The 22,155-nt window shown below is 41.5% G+C and overlaps 1 protein-coding gene across 1 annotated transcript in view; it reads left to right on the top strand.

Annotated features, from left to right (window-relative positions):
• Window positions 1–16,300, top strand: part of INIP (INTS3 and NABP interacting protein) — a 41,740-nt gene extending 25,440 nt beyond the window's left edge. The window contains exons 3-5 of the mRNA XM_011992446.1: window positions 6,395–6,497; window positions 12,248–12,338; window positions 13,930–16,300. Of these exons, the coding sequence (XP_011847836.1) occupies window positions 6,395–6,497; window positions 12,248–12,338; window positions 13,930–14,025 (290 nt within the window). The 3' untranslated portion in view covers window positions 14,026–16,300. The remainder of the gene's footprint in view (window positions 1–6,394; window positions 6,498–12,247; window positions 12,339–13,929) is intronic.
• Window positions 16,301–22,155: the final 5,855 nt, after the last annotated feature.

Here is a 22,155-nt window from a genome sequence, read left to right on the forward strand (position 1 = left end):
CCAATCAAGACATATAAGTATGTAATTTTTTAAAAAGTTGATGAATCATATAAAATTGTTTTTGTAGGTAGAAAATCATCAAATACAGGCAGTTTTAACTTAATGAATAAAAATTATAGTAGTTATTATGTTTATATGATATCCTTTATTATATAAACGTGAGTTGAGACTTATGGTTTATGATGGGCACTCTCATTAGAGAGAGGTCTCTGCATCTATAAGGAGGTTTTTTAATAGTTGGAAGATACTTTATTATGCACTTATTTGTATAATACCTAATTTATAAGTCTTTTTGAAGATTGCCCTGATAAAATGGGAAAGAAATTGTCATTCAGTTGTTTGGGTAGTGGTTGAAGAAAAGATCTAAAGCTGTGGTTTGTGAACTCTACACCATGGCATCCTAGGACCCCATGGAGAAATCCCAGAGGCCTCATGGAAAATTGTTTTGAAAGCAAACACAAAACTACCTGTATTAGTTGGACACCACATGAAGTAGTTTGAGATAGTTTACAGTTTCAACAGTGCACTCTATTCTTTTCAATGACATCATATCTTTGCAAAGTTAGGTTTTTAGCAATTGCTTTGATAACCAACAAGTACTGTGTGAAAATCAGTGTGGAACAGGGAATGAGGATTGGTGGTGTCTGAACTGATTCTAAGGTTTGAAAAGTGATACAATGCCCAGGCACACATCCATTAGTAAGTAACTGTGGTTATTTAAAAATGAAATTAAATATTTTTTATTTCACATTATGTGCATTATTTTTTTAAACAACTACAAGATGTTAGGACACAAATACTTACTCGGTTGTTTGGACCTGACTATTTACTAAACAGAATGGTTATGTATTTGTTGGCCTGGGGTGTCATGCAAACATTACTGAGATACTAAGGCACACTGTGAATTAAGAAATTCTGGGAACCTCTGGTTTAAAGTAATTAGACTACCCAATCAGAATTCACATAGCTGAGCAAGTCATTGATACCAAGTGGAAAGGTACATTCAACTGAAATTTCTCATGGATAAAGTTTTTAAAGTTGCCACACCATTCTACTTGTTTAGTATTACGTGACAAACATCTGTACAGTAATCCCCCCTTACCCAGGGGGAATATGTTCCAAAAACCCCAGTAGATGCTGAAATCACAGATGGTACTGAATTCTTTATATACTACATTTTTTCCTATACATACACACCTATGATAAAGTTTATAAATTAGACACAGTAAGAGATGAACAACAATAATAATAAAATTAGCAATTATAACAATATACTGCAATAAAGGTTTCGCGAATGTGGTCTTTCTCTCTCTCTCCCCCTCTCTGTCTCTCAGAATATCTTACTGTGCTACCCTGACCTGTTTTTGTGCTGCGGTTGACCACAGGTAGCTGAAACCGCAAATATGGGCTGACTACTATACGTTTTAAATTTAATTCTGATTACTACGAAAGAGAAAGAATCTTTTTAAAAATTTTGTTATTATTTTCTTAGAGACAGGGTCTTGCTCTGTCGCACAGGCCAGAGTGCAGTGGCACATCATAGCTCATTCCATTGAGCCCAAGTGATCCTCCTGCCTCAGCCTCCTGAGTCACCGGGACTACAGGCATGCAGCACCACACCTAATTTAAACAATTTTTTTTTTTTGAGATAGGGTCTTGCTATGTTGTCCAGGCTGATCTCGAACTCCTGTCCTCAAGTGATCCTCCTGCCTTGACCTGCCAAAGTGCTGAGATTACAGGTGTGAACCACTGAACCTGGCCCATTTTTAAATAAAAATAATAATGCAAATAAGAAATAATTTCCTAAAAGATGTCTTAGGTATTAAAACACCTAGAAATTCAGAAAATCAATGAAAAGAATACTGTAGCCTGGAATTCAAACATTATTGAAGTCTGAAGAACAATTCCCTTCTCTATGTCTGTTTCTGGAGGGAAAGAAGGCTATTATATGAGAGTCACTGTGGTATTCTAAAATATAAGAAAGAGGCAGACCATTTTTCTGCTCCTCAAGATAGTTATCTGACCAGCTTTGTTAAAACTGGGAATCTAAGGATCTCTTAACTCCATTTTAGTTTGAAGAAAGATATTAACATTGAAATACATAGTTGCACACCAAATGGCAGTGGGGTCAAGGCTGGGGTACACTTTTATTTCTGCTCTCAATTTTCCATCCCTGCCAGATAGTTGTTATTTCTGGTTCTAGTTGTTATTTCTGATTCTCTATATCAGTGGACTTGTAATTACATATTGCTTTGCTAATTATGTTTCCTTAACATTATTTTGACAAAGTTTCAGTTATTATTTACATAAGGCACCTTTTACCATCACATTGCCATACACAGGCATAAATATCACAAATATTAAGATAGTTGAGGTTTTGAGAGCAGCAGACATTTGGGGAAAATTATGGAACCTTCATGTGTTGGAGCTGGAAAGAGCCTTTCAGGACTACTTTAATAATTTTTTTTTTTTTTTTTTGAGACAGTCTCGCTCTGTTACCCAGGCTGAAGTGCAGCGGTGTAATCTCGGCTCACTGAAACCTCCACCTCTCAGGTTCATGCCATTCTCCTGCCTCAGCCTCCCAAGTAGCTGGAATTACAGGCACCTGCCACCATGCCTGGCTAATGTTTTGTATTTTTAGTAGAGATGGGGTTTCACAGTGTTAGCCAGGATGGTTTCGATCTCCTAACCTCGTGATCCGCTCGCCTTGGCCTCCTAAAGTGCTGGGATTACAGGCGTGAACCACCGTACCTGGCCTACTTTAATCATTTCATTTAACATGAATTAATTTGCCTATTTTGGGATACTTTGAGCAAACTATCCTAAGCAAATAACTGTTTATGGAAGGATTTCCATAGGTAATGATGTTTTCTTAAGTCTGATATGAGACTGGAAGGAATTTTTCATTGATTGAAACTTTAGTATTTCCTACTTCTGTTCTGTCTCATTTCTTCTTACTGAATCCTAAATTGAGATAGAAGAATACCTTCTTACTGTCCTTTCAGAAATAACCAATTGTGTAAGTAATACATTCTTGGAATTTGGTTGTTGTGATACCAAGATATAATAAGAAACACATATTTGGTCATTGACCATGGTTCCTAACATAGAGCTCCTAAAACTCATAATTTCCTGAGTAGTAGGGGTACTAGGAGAATGTTTCGTTCTGATATTTGTTTTTGTTTTGTTTTAAGTGACAGGGTCTTGCTCTGTTGACCAGGCTGGAGTGTTAAAGGCACGATCATGGCTCACGGCAGCCTCTACTTCATGGGCTCAAGCAATCTTCCTGCCTCAGCCTCCCAAGTAGCTAGACTACAGGCACATGCCACCAAGCCTGGGTAATTTTTAAATTTTTTGTAGAGACAAGGTCTTGCAGAACCCTTCTGTTTAGTACATAGTCGGATCCAAACAACCTAGTAAGTATTTATGTCCTAATATCTTGTTGTTGTTTTAAGTTGCCCAGGCTAGTCTTGAACTCCTGGCCTCAAGCGATCCTCCCACTCTGGCCTCCCAAAATGCTGGGATTATAGCCACCCTGCCTTGCGCTGATATTTGTCCTTTAACCCATTTCCTAACACAGAGCTCTGAAGACCTTTGTGATTTCCTGGGTGATGGGAGCATCTTTTGTTCTAATGCGATGACTCTTTATGGGCCCTCGATGGAGGCTGGTTGCCAGGGAAACCAACCCTATAATTTGAGGGTTGGAACTTTCAGACCCACCTACTGACCTCTGGGGAAGGGAGAGGGACTGAGGTTGAGCTGATCACAAATGGCCAATGATTTAATCAACCATGCCTATGTAATGGAGCCTCCATAAAACCCCAAAAGGACAAGGTTCAGGTGAGCTTCTGGATAGCTGAACATGTGAAGGTGCTTGAAAGATGGTGTGCCGGAGAGTATTGAGGCTCTGTGTCCCTTCCCATGCGCCTGGCCCAATGCATCTCTCCATCTGGCTATTCATCTCTAACCTTTGTAATACCCTTTATTAATAAACTAGTGAATGTAAGTAAAGTATTTCCCTGAGTTCTGTAAGCCACTGTAGCAAATTAACCAAATCCAAGGAGTGAGTCATGGGGGCCCCCAGTTTATAGCCAATCAGAGGCATAGGTGACAACCTACTGCATACTTGCCACTGGCGTCTGAAGTGGCGAGCAGTCTTGTAGAACTGAGCCTCAGCTCGTGGGATCCAACACGACCTCTAGGTAGATAGTGTCAGAACTGAATTACAGGACACTCAGCTGGTGCCCACTGGAGAATTGCTCGGTGTCAGAAGTTTTGTGTTGAATGAGAGTATAGTTTTTTTTTTTTTCCAAAAACTGTTTTTTCCTCTGTCTCTCAAAACTGTATTAAATCTTTCCTTGAGTAGAAGACTTCTCCCGAGACATGCCTGTCTGTAAGACTGGGTGGAGCAGGCCGTGACGTGCAGCATGGAAAGGCCCCGCAGAGCTTCTTCTACCAGAAGATTAAGCTCTAAGAGATCAGGCAGGAAAAGGGGATTGGAGTTAGGATGAGAGTACATGACCAGTACCCTGGAAGGCTTAGAAAACTCTCTTCAGAAAGACCACAATGGGCTGAGCTCAGTTGCTCACACCTGCAATCCTAGCACTTTGTGAGACTGAGGTGGGAGGATCGCTTGAGCCCAGGAGTTCAAGAGCAGCCTGGGCAACATGGTGAAACCTGTCTCTACAAAAAAAAAATACAAAAATTAGTAGGGCATGCTGGCTCACACCTGTTGTCTTAGCAACTTGGGAGACTGAGGCTGGAGGAACGCTGGAGCCCAGGAGTTTGAGGCTTCAGTGAGATATGATCACACCACTGCACTCCAGCCTGGGCTACAGAGCAAGACTCTGTCTTAATACATTCTGGTATGTCTTCTTTTTTTTTTTTTTCTTTTTTTTTTAAATAAATTATCTTATCCAAATAGAGGGAGTCTGCTATTACTAGAGTTTGATGACATAGCATGAGTGGGCAGAGAGGGGAAAATGGGAGATGATAGAAATGAACGTGCCAGAGATATATTTTGCCCAGAATCCTGGCCACAGACAGTATGCTAATGCCTGATTGAAGAACAGATTTAGCTGAAAACACTGCAAAAGGAGTATGAATACTCCTTGTACAGCCTACACCATCCCTAGCCAGTCTCTGCTCCTCTCCCAAGGAGAGGAAAAAGTTTGCATCCTACCACCTAATTCTTCCTCTTTATAATCAGTATGAAATTCTTAGAATCCCTCACGTGGGTACCCTTAGGAGTACCTAGGTCTGCTCTGCTTGAAAAATGTGCTTTCTTCCCATATTCATTCTTCTGGCCTAATGATTCCAGTCTCCTGAGCCATCATCGTCCTTATCTTTTTTTTTTTTTTTCTGTAGTTCTGTTTTCCAGTCCTTTAATCTTTTTGTTTCTCTAAATTAGGGATCAGAAACTCAAATGCTTACAGATAATGTAAACAAGGTGATAAGGACTGTAACGAGCTGGTGAGTGCCCAGCTAAAGGGGACAACTATTTCTTAGTTCAGGTGAATTGTTGCCATGGGGGCATGTACATCACTTGTTGCGAGATCTTGAGATATATTTCAAGAGAAGCTAGAAATCTGAGAAATTAGTGTACAGTTTCTCAATGTTTACATGTTAGTATTTAATTCTGATTTTAAAAACATAGCTAGGTGTTGCTCCTGGACCATAACGTGGCAGCCTCTACCCTATATCTTATGTAAGTTTGAAGCTGAAAATCCAGCCCAGTATAAAGTATTTGATAAAGGCCGTATCTCTTTGTATCCTGTCAGTTACACTCCATTTCTTTCTCAGAATTGCTTTCTGGTCAGTTGAAATTCTTTGACATGTTCCTTGAAACATTGTCTATTATATCTGAATAGAAGCAGTTGAGAAAAAGAAATATTTTGATCCGAGTATGTTTACTGTTTTTTCCCCCATGAAAAAGGCATGCATAAAGAGGCTTCAAATAGAGGACGACGAACATCTGCCTTCCCAAAGATTGACTCTGCAGGATAGAGACTGCACAGGCCCCTGCAGCATTTGCGACCTCAAAGATTTTGTTAAAAAGCAAATGCTGTAACTTATACCTTGGTAGATTAAAATTCTTTAGAACTCAGTCTTAAAAGTCCTCAGCTACACGTTAAATATAATATGATATTACATTCTGCTTAAGTATTCATGAATGATGCTGTTAAAGTTGCTGGGAAGTAGGCAGGAGGGAAGAAGTAACCATTTAGGGAAAGTACTTACTGGTGAATTCATTATCATGTTAGAGAATAGGAATTTTGCTTTCTTGGTTCTAGATGGCTTAGGTTTATAAAAATAGGTCTAAAATGTTTCTTATTATGTTTCTCTCTTTCTCCCCTTTCTCCTATTCCCCTCTTTTTTTTTTTTTTTTTTTTAGGTTTTCAAAACAAAAATAGAGTTGCAATCTTGGCAGAACTGGACAAAGAGAAAAGAAAACTACTTATGCAGAACCAGTCTTCAACAAATCATCCTGGAGCTAGGTATTGACACTATAATGTGGTTTTTTGTTGTTTGTTTTTGTTTTTGTTTTTTGAGACGGAGTCTCACCTTGTCCCCTAGGCTGGAGTGCAATGGTGCAATCTTGGCTCACTGCAACCTCCGCCTCCCGGGTTCTAGTGATTCTCCTGCCTCAGCCTCCCAAGTAGCTGGGAGTACATGCACCTGCCACCACGCCCAGCTAATTTTTGTATTTTTAGTAGAGATGGGGTTTCACCATGTTGGTCAGGCTGGTCTCGAACTCCTGACCTCAGGTGATCTACCCGCCTCGGTCTCCCAAAGTGCTGGGATTACAGGCATGACCCACTGTGCCTGGCCTATAATGTGGTTTTTATATTCAGTGATACACAAAATTTCTTGGACGAAATAAATTGGCTGGCAATGATTTTTTTCTTTAACACTGCTATCTATTCATTGTGTTTCATTTCTATAGGGGAGGCTAAACTTTACCTGTGCCCAACTTAGTTCTTATTGGGAGGGACCTCTGTAACAAAAGACAGATTAACCAGAGAAAAACAAATTTATGATTGCATGCAACACACGTCGCAAGGGAGAAACCTTAATGAAAAGTAACTCAAAATCGTGGCTTCGAACTCTACTTATATAGCATCTTCAACAAAGAACAATAAATATGGCACAAATGAAAGGGATTTTAGGTTTCCAGGGGTGGGAAACTGAGAAGGTAAATACATGGAGAAAACAAATGGAGTAAGGCTTGTGGGCAGAGTCCTCTGCTGCTGTCCCTAGGCTAAGAGTCTACAGTTGTCTCCAGTAAAGGAGAAGTTATAGCCTATCTTTAGGCAGAAACTGGGGAGGGGTGAGAGAGAGCTTTTCCTCAGTTTGCTGCTGCCTTTTATTTTTTATTTTTAAGCAACCCTATTAACTGAGCTGCTTCTTAATTGCTTTCAGCTCAAAAATAATTTTATATCAAAGAAGCATATTTTAGGTGACATATTCTGGTTCCCTTCATTTCCTAGTCAGACTCAGACTTAACAATTAAACTATTTAGTTGATTAAATTGTAAACATTCTAACTAGAATATTTAATTTTCCCTATAGCCTTCAGCCTTTTTTTTTTTTTTTTTTTTGAGACAGGGTCTTACTCTGTCACCTAGACTGGAGTGTAGTAGCACAATCATAGCTCACTACATCCTTAGTCTCCTGGGCTCAGTGATCCCCCCTGAGTATCTCACACTACAGGCGCACCCTACCACACCTGGCTAATTTTTTTGTTTTTTAGTAGAGACAAGTGAGGTCTTGTGTTGCCCAGGCTGGTCTCAAACTCCTGGCCTCAAGTGATCTTCCTGCCTCGGCCTCCCAAAGTTCTGGGATTACAAGCGTTAGCCACTGCACTTAGCCCTTATAGCCTTTTTTTTTTTTTTTTTTTAAAGAGTTTTGTATGGTTTTTTATTACTGCAATTGCTGCTGGTGGCCAACTTTTTAATCATTCTGCAAAGTAGGTCAAATTTAGGTAGCTTGATGATCTTTAGTATAGGTATTCAGTCTCTGCCGTATTTAGTATCTTCCCTCAGATCCATTATCGCCAGGCATGGTGGCCACGCCTGTAATGCCAGCACTTTGGGAGGCTAAGGGGGGCGGATCACTTGAGCCTAGTAGCCTGACAGCAGCTTGGGTAATGTGGCAAGACCTATCTCTACAAAAAATACAAAAAATTAGCTAGGCATGGTGGTGCGTGCCTGTAGTCCCAGCTACCTGGGAGGCTGGGGTGGGAGGATCACCTGAGCCTGGGAGGTTAGGGCTGCAATGAGCTGTGATTGCACCACTGCACTCCAGCCTGGATGATACAGTAAGACTCTGTCTTAAAAAAAAAAAAGAAGATCCATTATCCCCTTCAGCCTCCACCCTAAGTCTCTTCTGTCTTTCTCTTAAAGCAATTGTCTGTATTCACCTTTACTTTCTCACTTATTCATGCTTCAACCCACTGCAGTGTGACTTCCAGGCTCTCCATCAAAGAAAATGTTCTTGCCTACGTCACTTGTAACCTTCCTGGGCTAAATCTGGCAGACCAGAGTCCTTTTCTTATCAGACATCTTGGCGTTATTTGACACCACTGATCACTCTCCTTCCTTCCTCCCTCCCTTCCTTCCTTCCTTCCTTCTTTTTTTGACAGGGTCTCACTCTGCTATGCAGACTGGAATGCAGTGGCACGACCTTGGCTCACTGCATCCTCTGCCTCCTGGGTTCAAGTGATTCTCATGCCTCAGCCTCCCAAGTAGCTGGGATTACAGGCATGTGCCACCACACCCAGCTAATTTTTGTATTTTTAGTAGAGATAGGGTGTTGCCATGTTGGCAAGGCTGGTCTCAAACTCCTGGCCTCAAGTGATCCGCCCACCTCGGCCTCCCAAAGCTCTGGGATTACAGGCATGAGCTGCCGCTGCCGCACCCGGCCCACTCTCTTTCTTAAAGTACGCTCTTGGCTTCCATTTGCTCACTCTGAGAATATAAAACACAGTAGGAGACTGTCTTGATTTCTTTTGTGGACATTTCTCTTATTTGTCCCTTGAATGCTGACAGCCCTTCGAATTCTGTTCTAGACCAGGCTTCCTACTCTGCCTCTTTTTGCTGGACAGCTGCATCTTTTCCCACATGCTGTTACGTATGTGCTAGTACGCATTTGCAGCTCTAGTCTGTCCTTTCTTCTAAGCACCACCTCTGCCTCCCGGACGTCTCTACTTTGATGTCCACAGGCATTTCAGATGTGGTATGTCCCAACCTGAACTCATTCTCCCTTCCTGCTCTCCAATCAACTACTGAATATTCTTGTGTATCCTGTGTCAGTAAATGCTTCAGGCTGCCATCTACTAGTTACAAAGGCAGAAATGTGAACTTCAATTGTTTACCATTCCTTTCACTTTCATCTCCAAGCATTCACCATTCTCTTGTGATTATACTTTGAAAGGTGTCTCACATCTGTCCATTTTCTTCATTGCTACCGATGCTATCCTGATTCCTGGCCACTCTCATTTCTTGCCTCAATTATTATAACTGCTTCAGATTTCCTGTGGTCTTACGCTTCTTGAACACATTCATCAGTTGTGTCATTTAGCAAGCTTTAATTGGGAAGTAACAGAAATATAACAAAATTGGCATAAACGTTAGGGTATCTGTTAGCCAGGAGTGTGAAGATAAGGTAGTTCCAGAGTAGCTTAATTCATTAGTGATGCAGCTTCATTCATCTTTCCTTTCGGCTTTACCCCATGGGTCAGTGGCTCCCTCGGGCCAGAATATGACTGCGGTGGCTCAGGCATCAGCCCGCACTGAGCCACCTGCAGAAGTAAAAGCCTGAAAGGTTGCTATGGTGTGTCCCATTTGTAAGAGTGTGGAAAACATTCTCAGAAGCCTTCCTGTAGACACCCATCAAGTCTGGTTGCCCAGATTATGTACCTTTCTCTTGCCTCAACCAGAAACCAGCTAGGGGAATGACACTGTTTTACATCAATCAAGGTCTACCCCCCTGGGGCATGAGCCTGGCCTGCCTTGAAGCATGTGACCGCTGATAATTAATTGAACCATGTTTGGGTTCCATCAGCAAGGAAGAAAGGAGATAAACAGCTCTGAGGCGGTGACCAACACTGTCTGCCACAGTAGTGCAGTAGTGGTCTTTCTGAACTACAGGGTGATAGTTCTTTTTTTTGAGACAGGGTCTCACTCTGTCACCCAGGCTGGAGTGCAGTGACACAATCTCTTGACCTCCCAGGCTTAAGTGATCCTCCCATCTCAGCCTCCCGTGTAGCTGGAATCGCAGGCACATGCCACCACACCTATTTAATTTTTTTTTTTTTTTTGTAGAGATGGGGTCTCACTTTATTGCCCAGGCTGTTCTTGAACTCCTGGGCTCAAATGATCCTTCTACTTCAGACTCCCAAAGGCCTAGGATTACAGGCATGAGCCACCGCGCCTGGCCAAGAGGGTGATCCTTCTGATCATGTCACTCCCCTGCTGCTTAACACTCTTTGGAGGTCTCCTATTACTGTTAGGATAAGGTCCCCCCCTTTTTTTTTTTTTTTTTTGAGACGGCGTCTCGCTCTAGGCCAGGCTGGAGTGCAGTGTTGTGATCTCAGCTTACTGCAACCTCCGCCTCCTGGGTTCACGCCATTCTCCTGCCTCAGCCTCCCAAGCAGCTGGAACTACAGGCGCCCGCCACCTCGCCTGGCTAATGTTTTTTTTTGTATTTTTTAGTAGAGACAGGGTTTCACTATGTTAGCCAGGATGGTCTCGATCTCCTGACCTTGTGATCCACCCTCCTCGGCCTCCCAAAGTGTCGGGATTATAGGCGTGAGCCACCGCACCTGGCCAGTTCTACATTTTATGACATTTTCCAGAACACTATCCTTCCAACATATTAAGTGTCCTTATTTATTCTCCTGTTATTAATATACATCACACCTCAGCAGGATTGCTGTTATCTGTGAGCCTTGTCCTGCATATACCCCTAGTATTCAGTACAGAGCTATGCATCTAGTAGCTGCTCTAGAATCTGGTAAGTGTCTCTAAGTTTGATTGTTTATTCATAATAGTTCTACCTATGTGGAACATGGTTATGATAATTTAAGTTTAATTATTATTAATTAATTTATTTATTTTGAGACAGAGTCTTGCTCTGTCACCCAGTTTGGACGCAGTGGCACAATTTTGACTCACTGCAACCTCCATCTCCCGAGTTCAAGTGATTCTCCTGCCTCAGCCTCCCGAGTAGCTGGAACTACAGGCATGCGCCACCACGCCTGGCTAATTTTTGTATTTTTAGTAGAGACAGGGTTTCATCATGTTGGCCAGGCTGGTCACGAACAAGTTTAACTATTATACAAACAAAAGGGTATGGTTTTACCATTGACTGATATCATGTGATTTAACTGTTTTTTAAAATAATGTTAATAGAGATCATGATAGATCATGGTATCTCAAATCTGTTTGAAAGTAGGAGACCATAAGTTATAAATTTTAGGCTGGGCATGATGGCTCATGCCTGTAATCCCAGCATTTTGGGAGACTGAGACAGGCAGATAGGCAGATCACTGGAGGTCAGGAGTTTGAGACCAGCCTGGCCAACATGACGGTGAAACCCCGTCTCTACTAAAAATACAAAAATCAAATATAGCTGGGTGTGGTGGTGCATGCCTGTAGTCCCAGCTACTCAGGAGGCTGAGACATGAGAAGAGCTTAAACCCAGGAGGCAGAGGCTGCAGTGAGCTGAGACCACACCACTGCCCTCTCTCCAAAAAAAAAAAAAAAAGATAAATTAAAAAAAAAGATCATTTAAAATCTCAATAAATAACATAGACTTTCTTTATATAAATTCATGAAGATAGTGAGAGAAGGAAAAAAGACTTATTCTTGGAGGTCTTTTTCACCCCTATAAAGAATATATAATGAAAAGCTGTGATTCAGAAGTAAGGACATGTCTTTAAGAGATTTATTGTATAGCATAGTGACTGTAGTTAATAATACTTGAAAATTGCTGAGAGAATAAATCTTAAATGTTCCACAACCAAAAATGGTAAGTATGTGAGGTGCTGGATATGTTAATTAGCTTGATTTAACCATTTCACGACAAATACAAATACTAAAACATCACATTGTACACTGGAAGTATATGCAGTTTTTGTCAAGGATACCTCAATTTAAAAAAAAGAAGATAATTTACTACCATCCAAAAAAAAAGTAAGGATGTTTCTGCCTTAAGCAGCCGAGTAACCAAGATTCCCATTTTAGCATTGCACTCTCGAGACCCTCTCTTAATAAGGACTTCCGGGATCACGCTGAGCAGCAGCATATCGCAGCCCAACAGAAGGCAGCTTTGCAGGTGAGCGAAGTGTAACTGACATTCTTGCCTCAGTGGAGGTTTCCTGGGTCTCAGAAGCCAGCACGTAGTTATTTTATATTTCAGTGGAGCAATATCAATAAAAATGTTCCACACATAATGGCAGTGGTTTGCTGATGTTCAGTCATGCCCAGTGGATTTGAAGGACCAGTGCAGCAGTAATGAAAGTCTCTTTTATGGTGTTGACTCGGTCATGATTGATTCTGTGCGTGTACATGTCAAGGGATTGCTTGTGCACAGAAGAGTTTAAAGATGTTTGGATGGACAGGAATGATCTTAAAAATTGAACTGGCTAGTTAAATAGTACATGCATTTTTTTTCAAATCTATCATGTCATTACATCCTTTGATAGTTGTATTAGTTTATTATTGTTGCCTGGATTTTTTTTTTTTTTTTTTTTAATGTTCAGCACAACTGTTGTGCAGGAAATGTTTAAAAGCTAACTCTTACTATAGGACTAGGAATGTGATGCTTCATCAGTTAAAAAAATATTCTTCAGAGTAATAAATAGTTTCAGTGCTACAGTTTTATCTTGAATAATTTAAGATTTCCAGAGACTTTGGACAAGACTTTTTTTTTCATAGGCATAATTTAATCACTTGTATTTTTAAACCTTAGAATCCCAGAATTGGAAGGAACATTATGAAGACCGTCTCACTTTATTTTATTTTATTTATCTATTTTTTAGAGACAGGGTCTCACACTCTGTCACACAGGCTGGAGTGCAGTAGTGCCATCATAGCTCACTGTAACCTCAAACTCCTGGGTTCAAGTAATCTTCTTGCCTCAGCCTCCTAAGTAGCTGGGACTACAGGCACATGCCACTATGCCTAGCTAATTTTTAAATTTTTTGTAGAGATGGGGTCTCACTGTGTTGCCCAGGCTGGTCTTAAACTCCTGGCCTCAAGTGATCCTCCCATCTCAACCACCCAAAGTGTTGGGATTACAGGTATGAGCCACCATTGCCCAGCCCTCCATTCACTTTACATGACCGAAAAACAGTCCTTTTTTTTTTTTTTTTTTAAATGACAGAGGGAAGTTACTGGTGGTTTTCTGTTACTTACATTTCAACATTCTCTACCAAATGTTGGTATTTTAATCACCAGTAATCTCACTGCCTTTTTCCCCCTCTCCTTCCCACTACTGCCCTTCTTTCTCAAGTTCCTGGTTTGTTGACCAAGATCAGAGTACTTTGGGATCTTTGATCCTCCTTTTCCTCACTGGAAGGAACAAAACAATTCATGTCTTTGAGTCATTTATTGACTGAGGACGATCACAGCTAGTAGATAGAGAGGATGAGAAATGAGTACTTGGTGTAACTTGTTAACCAGATTCTGTATTACTGTCCACTTCCTGTCTCTTTAAACACAACCAGCAGCAGCAGACTGATTTTAAAATAAATTCCATCTCAGCCATAACAAGGAAAAATAAATGAATAAACAAATAAATTGGGTCTCAAGCATTCAGAAAGAATAAGTAATTTTAATGCCTTGGTTGAAGTTCGACTTGGTTGAATAATGACTCTGTTTCATAGCTTAATTGCCTTTTTTTTTTTTTTTTTGATCTTTCCCAGCATGCTCATGCACATTCATCTGGATACTTCATCACTCAAGACTCTGCATTTGGGAACCTTATTCTTCCTGTTTTACCTCGCCTTGACCCAGAATGAAGAAAATATTTGCGATGGAAAAGTGACTTTGTAATATCAAATGCCAAAGCTACTATCATTCAGTGCTAGATGAACTGTGACTTTCAGAAATTTGGTGAACTTTGGTATTTTTTGTTTGTCTGAAAGAAAGGAATGTGTAACTGAAAGCAGAAAGAAGAGTAACCAGGATGGTGAGAGCTGTGGAAGCTATATTATCCAAGGAATTGATTATGTACTGTGACTGCAACTTTTTTGTAATGCTGTTTAACTCTCAATCAGACTCTGAATTGGATGGTCACAAAATCATTCCCCAACTCCTAGCAAGTTTGACTGAATATATCATGTCCACAGTAGATTTTCAAGAATCATTTATAGTACTTAACTTTAAAGAAACAATGGTGCTTTTAAAAAATGAACCAATAGGCTTAAATCAATTACATCCATATTTGCTGTTTATAGGATTGCTATCAGTATACCTTTTGAGTTTATAGTCACCATATATCATCCTGAAATATTCTTTCTGGACTCATAACAACTTCCACCTTTTTCACTTTAAAACAAACCCCAAGAATAAATTACTAACCAGTCTTAACCATCTTTTATAAACATATGCTCTTATAAATGTTGTGACTAAATGCAATTAAAAATAATAGGAAATGTGGTGGTTTTTTAATTTGTACATCCTCTTATTTAGTGTTACCACACAGATGATGAGTTTGTGTGGTTCTATTTTCCATTTTTGTTCCAACTGAAAACTTATTGACTGGGCGCGGTGGCTCACGCCTGTAATCCCAGCACTTTGGGAGGCCGAGGCGGGCAGATCACTTGAGGTTAGGAGTTTGAGACCAGCCTGGCCGACATGGTGAAACCCTGTCTCTACTAAAAATCTAAAGAATTAGCCAGGCGTGGTGGCGCACACCTGTAATCCCAGCTACTCAGGAGGCTAAGGCAGGAGAATCTCTTGAAGCTGGGAGGCCGGGGTTGCAGTGAGCTGAAATGGCGTCACTGCACTGCAGCCTGGGTGACAGTGAGACTTTGTCTCAAAGAAAAAAAGAAAAAAAACTTATTATGGAAGTCAAGCTCCTTTTTAATTACTTTAAGTAGGAAGGGGTTATGTTAAGAAAGTCTTTCAACATGACCCGTCTTTAGCAGTATCTAGGGTGCTTGTTTATGCAGTCCTACTACCCTACCCTAGTCCTACAGAATTAGAATCTGATTCAAAATAAAGTCTGAAAACCATGAGATAGAGAATTCTATGAAATATCTTGTACAAATTTTCATGATATATTTATACACTCATGGGTTTGTAGATCCCTAAAACTTAGAGGTCATTTAGCTAAAATCTACATTTTTTTAACTTTTAATAGGATTGAAATGATATTTTACACTGTATCACAGATAGAGTATTTTATATAACTTTTTGTAACTGACCTCATCTTGGCCTTGAGTTCCATCCTCTCTGGTGGTAGGGTAAAACTGAAAATTCCAGTTTGGGTAAATATTTAGTGAAAGTTCTACTTTCTTTTCAGAGAGTTTGTTCCCTGCCTTCTTCCTTAGATATTTTCAAACACACAGCCCCATCCTACTCAAACCAAGTGAAGCAAGGATGGACAATTCTAGAATTGGCTGTGCCATGTAGGTTTTTTTTGAGAATTTGAACTGATTTCCTTCATTTTGATGAGGTGGCAACTGTCCCCATTGTAATGGTTACCATTGCAACGAGGATAGCCTTACTTCTGTGGCACAGAGTTCCTCAGGGGGCCTCTGGCTCCTGTCCTTCCTCGGGTCCATCCAACTACTCCTTGCGCCTCCTTATGGTAGCCCTCATTGTCTCCGGTTAATTTCACTAGGTTTCTGTTCTCTGTGATCTACAACACAACTGACATGGTTCTAAATCTGTCTCTAGGGAGAAAACACATTAGTATATTTTCTATACTATTGAAGCCTCTACCTAAGGTATGACTTACGTAGCTCAGGTAAAGAGATCTTTTTCCCAGTGGTATCCTTTCTAGTCTGTTAGCCTTTTAAATAGATGTGGCCTAAATCCTGTAGTCCTGGCTAGGAAGCACTTCTCTCCACCCCTCTGCTTTGAGTCACAAACTCAATTCAATTTCCTATGTATTTATTAATACCTACGGAGAAAGCAGATAGAGCACTGTGCTTTGGGGGACACAAAGGTGACTGGCACCTGCTCTTTTAGGAGGTCACTGTGCAGAGGATCCTATTCTGGTACACCAATAGTCATAAAGCAAGCCACAGCCTGGGCAACATAGCGAGACCCCTGTCTCTACTAAAACTTAAAAAAAAAAAGATTGGCTAGGTGCATGCGTAGAGTCCCAGCCACTCGGGAGGCTGAGGTGGGAGGATCGCTTGAGCCTGGGAGGTTGAGGCTGCAGTGGCCCATGATCACACAACTGCACTCCAGCCTTGGCAACAGAGTGAGGCCCTGTCTCTAAATCAATCAATCAAGCGAGCCAGAATGCAGTAGTGGCCTGAGAGAGGCATCCTGGAACGTAGCGCGGTCTCGCTAGGCTTAAAAGTATTCATGTGATTTTACCTGACAAGGGAAGGAAGAGCTACTCCATGTGCAGAGCAAGGTTTCAGAATGAGAAGAGAAGAGCAGGCACCGCAGAGGGTGAGGGAAAGGGCAGCAGTGGCCTGGGAAGCCCTCAGGTTGAGTTCAGCATTGCTTCCCTCAGATTATGGGTGAATTTGAGGAACTCAGTTAATATCTTTGCATGCTCCTCCTTCCGTAGGATAAGACCAGCACGTGTTCTGCCTGCGTCAGAAATTGCCTAGACCAGTAGTTTTCAAAGTGCAAGCCTCACCCCATTACTGAGTTGAGAAGCCAACTTAATGGTTTAACAGGATGTGTCCAGCATTTTTTCTGAAAAAATCAGAAACATCTGAGTGTACTGCATGTAGAAATAGGTGGTTTTGCCTCATGAATATTCTGTTTCTGCGTGTTCATATATGTGTATATTTTACTTTGTATTTTGTTCGTTTTTTAGGAGACGGTCTTGCTCTGTTGTCCAGGCTGGAGTGTAGTGGTATAATCATAGCTCACTGCAAGACTCCTTGAATCCCTGGGCTCAAGCAATCCTCCATCCTTAGCCTCCCAAGTAGCTGGGACTACAGGCACATGCCACCATGCCCAGCTAATTTTTTTTTTTTTTAAATTTTTGTAGAGACAGTGTCTTGCTATGTTGCCCAGGCTGGTCTTGAACTCTTGGCCTCAAGCAGTCCTCTCGATCCTCCCACCTTGGCCTCCTAAAGTGCTGAGATTACAGGTGTGAGCCACTGCACCTGGCTTACTTATTTCGTCTGTTGTCTGTTCCACTAGTATTTAAAGTCTTAGAGGGCAAGAATTTTTGTTTATTTCCTTCTCTTCCTCCATTCCTTTCTTCCTCTTCTACTTCGTTCACTACTGTATTCCACATAAAATGTATTTGGCATATAGTAGGTGTTCAATATGTTGAAGGAATGAAAGAAGTTATATGACTTGAGTTGCAATATAAAATGTATATTTTTTTTACTGTGAGTTATGGCAAAAAAAGTTTTGAAAGCCGCTTCTAAATAATGCAGATGTCAGTGCTGTGTATGACCCTGGAATAAAAACTGAAATGTCTTAGTGATTTCAAAGGCATATTTGTTTTCCTGAACAATCTATAAGCTGTCTCATTAAGTTGTCTCAGTTATTTGCTTGGTTTCGGCAATAGAAGCTCAGCCTTTATATGTGGTTAAAGCCTCTTGAGGCAAGGGATTTGGCAAATATGGTTACATGGAGAATAGAAGATAACGAGAGAGTATCAATTCATTAGTGCAGTCGAATCCCTCTCTAGAATCCCATCAGCGAGCACAAGTCCCATTTAAACAGCATTAAATGCAACAAGTATTTGCTGAGCGCTTTTCTTATTCACCTCTATATCCATGGTGACTTCTACACAGTTGATACCCACTGTTCTTTTTTAAAGAGATGGGGTCTCACTGTGTTGCCCAGCCTGGACACTGGGCTCAAGTGATCCTCCCACCTCAGCCTCCCAAGTAGCTGTGACTATAGGTGTGTGCCACCATCCTCAGCCACAGGCTTTTTTTTTTTTTTTTATGGGGTCTCACTCTGTTGCCCAGACTGGAGTGCAATGGCAGCATCTCAGCTCACGGCAACCTCTGCCTCCCAGTGTCAAGTGATTCCCATGCCTCAGCCTCCTGAGTAGCTGGAATTAAAGGTGTGTGCCACCACACCCAGCTAATTTTTTATGGTTTTAGTAGAGATGGGGTTTGCCACGTTGGCCAGGCTGGTTCTTGAACTCCTGGCCTTAAGTGATCCACCTGCTTCGGCCTCCCAAAGTGCTGGGATTACAGGTCTGAGCCACCGCACCTGGCTGCCCACAGGCTTTTTAAAGAAGTGCAAATAATGAACATGGTCAGTGAGGAAAAGGAGGAGGACAGTCACTGTCCTCAAGAGTCTGACAGTCTAGAGTGGGTGAGACAAGCACACTAAAAGCTAATCCTGGGAGCAGCCTGGAGAGGAGAGAATGGGGATGGGAGCCTGAAAGGACCAATAAAAGCTAAATCAGAACAAGCATTGGAACTTGGTTTTCAAGATGAGAAGGTTTCCAGGAAAGAGAGCAACATTGAAAGCAAAGGAAACACGTGCACAGAGGCAGGAGGAAAGCAGGTTTGGGGGCATTGTGAGGAGACCAAAAGCTCGATTTGCCTGGAGCACAGAGAGACCTGTCTAGGCAGATAACTGGAAACGAGGCTAACCGGAGGCTAGATTCATTCCACAGCATCTGGAATTCCAGGTTGCGCCAGAGACCACTTTAGCTCAGTACACAGCTGGGAGACACTGAACATCTGTGGGCAAAGGCAGGTACAGAGATAAACCCATCCGGCCCTCATCAGCTCTTCGGAAAGGGGAACATGTGAGGCACTGAAAGAATATTACTCTTCGTGTCTGCAAATTCAGAGATAGGCGTGTTCTGTTTACATGTGCCTTTCAACTCCAGCCCCATCTGTCTTCGCAATCTCTTGCATTTAGTTGTTGGGTCCTTCCCCAAATTTCTCTTTGCTCACCTCCCTCTCCATCTACCTTTCTTTCCTCCAGTTTTCTTTTGTATCTCTACCTCCAAAAGCCTTTTAAGAAGGAAAAAGTGACCGGGTGTGGTGGCTCACACCTGTAATCCCAGCACTTTGGGAGGCTGAGGTGGGCGGATCACGAGGTCAGGAGATTGAGACCATTCTGGCTAACACAGTGAAACCCCATCTCTACTAAAAATACAAAAATTTAGCCAGGTGTGGTGGCACGCACCTGTAGTCCCAGCTACTCGAGAGGCCGAGGCAGGAGAATCGCTTGAACCTGGGAGGCGGAGATTGCAGTGAGCCGAGATCACGCCACTGCACTCTAGCCTGGGCAACAGAGGGAGACTGTGTCTCAAAAAAAAAAAAAAAAGGAAAAAGCAAGGCGTCCTCACACGATATTAATTTTTTCCCAAGAGCTCAGTGAGGTAGCGAGATGGATATTCTTAGAACTCTATTCAGCATGACTTTTCCATTTCCTAACATTACTCAGCGTTCTTGGAATGCTGTTTCACTTGACTTCGTCAACACCACACTCTCCTGGTTTTCCTCCTACCTTATTGGTTGTTCCTTCTCAGGGTCATTTGCTGGTTTCCCCTTCCAAGTGCAAAAGGCTGGAATAGCCTAGAGATTAGCCTTTTCATCTCTTCTCTATCTACAGTCATTCCCTGAGTAATCTTATCCAGTGGCATGGCTTTAGGTACCAACTATCCTTCGATTACTTTCAAACTTATACCACCAACCCTGATACCCCACTCGGTGCTGGGTAGTCTCCAAAGATGGCTGCCATCAATTCCTCCCATCCCTGTCAACATATGCCACTGTTCTCATCAAAAGGTGGAGTCTGTTTGCCTTCCCTCACATATGTGCTGGCCTTGTGACCTGTTTTGACGAATAGGATATGGCAGAAGAGATGCTATGTCAGTTTAGACCTAGCTTTAAGAGGCCTAACAGCTTCTGCTCTTGTCCTCTGTGGACAGCCAACCACTATGTAAGACATCTGACTCCCTGTGATCGCCATGTTGTGAGGAAGCCCAAGCTAACTATGTGGAGAGGTCACATGGAGCACTGAGGTGCCAGAAATGTGAGTGAAGCCTTCTTGGACCTTTCTGCTCAGCCCAGCCACGAGCTGAATGCAGCCAGATGAGTAACCCCAACTGATGCCACATAGAGCAGAACTGGCCAGCTGTATGCAGTCAACCCACAGAGTTGTAAGAAATAAGAAATTGTTGCTGTTTTAAACTTCTGAGTTTTAGGGAAGCTTATTGTGCAGCAAAAGATAACAGAAACACCCTTGATCTCCGGACTCTCGTACCTAATGTCAGCATGTACTGTCAGTATCTCCACGTGAAAATCCAATAGGGATCCAAACTTACATGTCTACATGTTCACTGGATTTTATTTTATTTTTTTGGTGCATTGGCTGGGAATCAAGACAATTGGTGTTTTTGTTTTGTTTTGTTCTGTTTTTTGAGACAGGGTCTCACACTGTCACCCATGCTACAATGCAATGGTGCAATGATTGTGGCTCACTGAATCTTCAACCTCCTGAGCTCAGGTAATCCTCCCACCTTGGCCTCCCAAAGTTGGGATTATAGGTGTGAACCACCGTACCCAGCCTAAAATTGGGTTCTTGATATCTCACCCTCTCATGAGGGTGGGTGAGATATTACCCTCCCAGTGTACTATGCTGCCAGCATTCTCCATCTCAGTAAATGGCCATTTGCATAGGCATAAAGATAGGAGTCATTCTAGACTTTTCTTTCTTTCACATTCCTCTTTCAATTTTATCAGCTCTGGCCTCAACATATATCCAGAGTCCCATGAACTCTTACCACCTCCACCACTGTCATCTTGTTCCAAGCCACCATAATTATTTGGCTAGAATACTGCAATAGCCTTGTAAATAGTCTTCTACCTTCCATGTTTTTTTCCCCTGCCCTCCATCCCATCATCCTACAGTTAATAACATTCAACACAGCCTCCAGAGTGATCTTTTAAAAATAAGTAAGGCACATGAAAGATGGTCAACATTGCTAATCATTAGGGAAAAGCAAATCAAAACCACAGTGAGGTTCTACTCCCCACTTACCAGGATGGCTACTATTAAAAAAAAAAAAAAAAAAGAAAAGAAAATAATAATTGTTGGTGAGGATGTGGAAAAACTGGAACCCTTGAGCACTGTTGGTAAGGACGTAAAATGGTACACCCTCTGTGGAAATAGTATGGTGGCTCCTCAAAAAATTAAACTTAGAATTATCATCATTTGATCCAGCAATTCCACTTCTGGGCATATATCCAGAAGAACTGAAAGCAGGGACTTGCACAGATATTTGTACACCCTTGTTCATAACAGCATTATTCACAATAGCCAAAAGGTAGAAGCAACCCAAATGTTCATCAACAGATGAATGATTAAACAAAACGTGGTATATCCATGCGATGGAATATTATTCACCCTTGAAAAGGAATGACATTCAGATACATGCAACAAGATGGATGAACCTGTAAGACATATGGGACAAATATTGTATGATTCTATATACATGAAGTACCTAGAGTAGTCAAATTCATAGAAAGTAAACAGCGGCCAGGCACTGGGGGAAGGGGAGAATGAGGAGTTACTGTTTAATGAGTGCAGGTTTTCAGTACAAGATGAAAAAGTTCTGGAGATGGATAGAAAGTAGTATCAGTCACATAGCAATGTGAATGCACTGAATGCCACTGAACTGTACACTTAAAAATGGTTAAGATGGTAAATTTTATGTGTATTTTACCACAATAAAAATTAATAAAAACTCTAATGAGTGTCCATCTCACTAAGAGTAAAAACCAACATCTTTACAATGGATTACAAATATACAGAATATTATGAGATGAGTCTATTTGTCGGAACAAACAAAACAGGAAAAGTGAAGGTTTTTTCACTTTGAATTTTAATGTATACTTTCTCTGATCTTTTTATTTTATTTTATTTTTTGAGACAGAGTCTCACTCTGTCACCAGGCTGGAATGCAGTGGTGCAATCTCAGTTCACTGCAGCTTCAACCTCCTGGGTTCAAGTGATCCTCC

The sequence above is a fragment of the Mandrillus leucophaeus genome, unplaced genomic scaffold (assembly GCF_000951045.1).
Source record: "Mandrillus leucophaeus isolate KB7577 unplaced genomic scaffold, Mleu.le_1.0 Scaffold410, whole genome shotgun sequence".
Classification (NCBI taxonomy): domain Eukaryota; kingdom Metazoa; phylum Chordata; class Mammalia; order Primates; family Cercopithecidae; genus Mandrillus; species Mandrillus leucophaeus.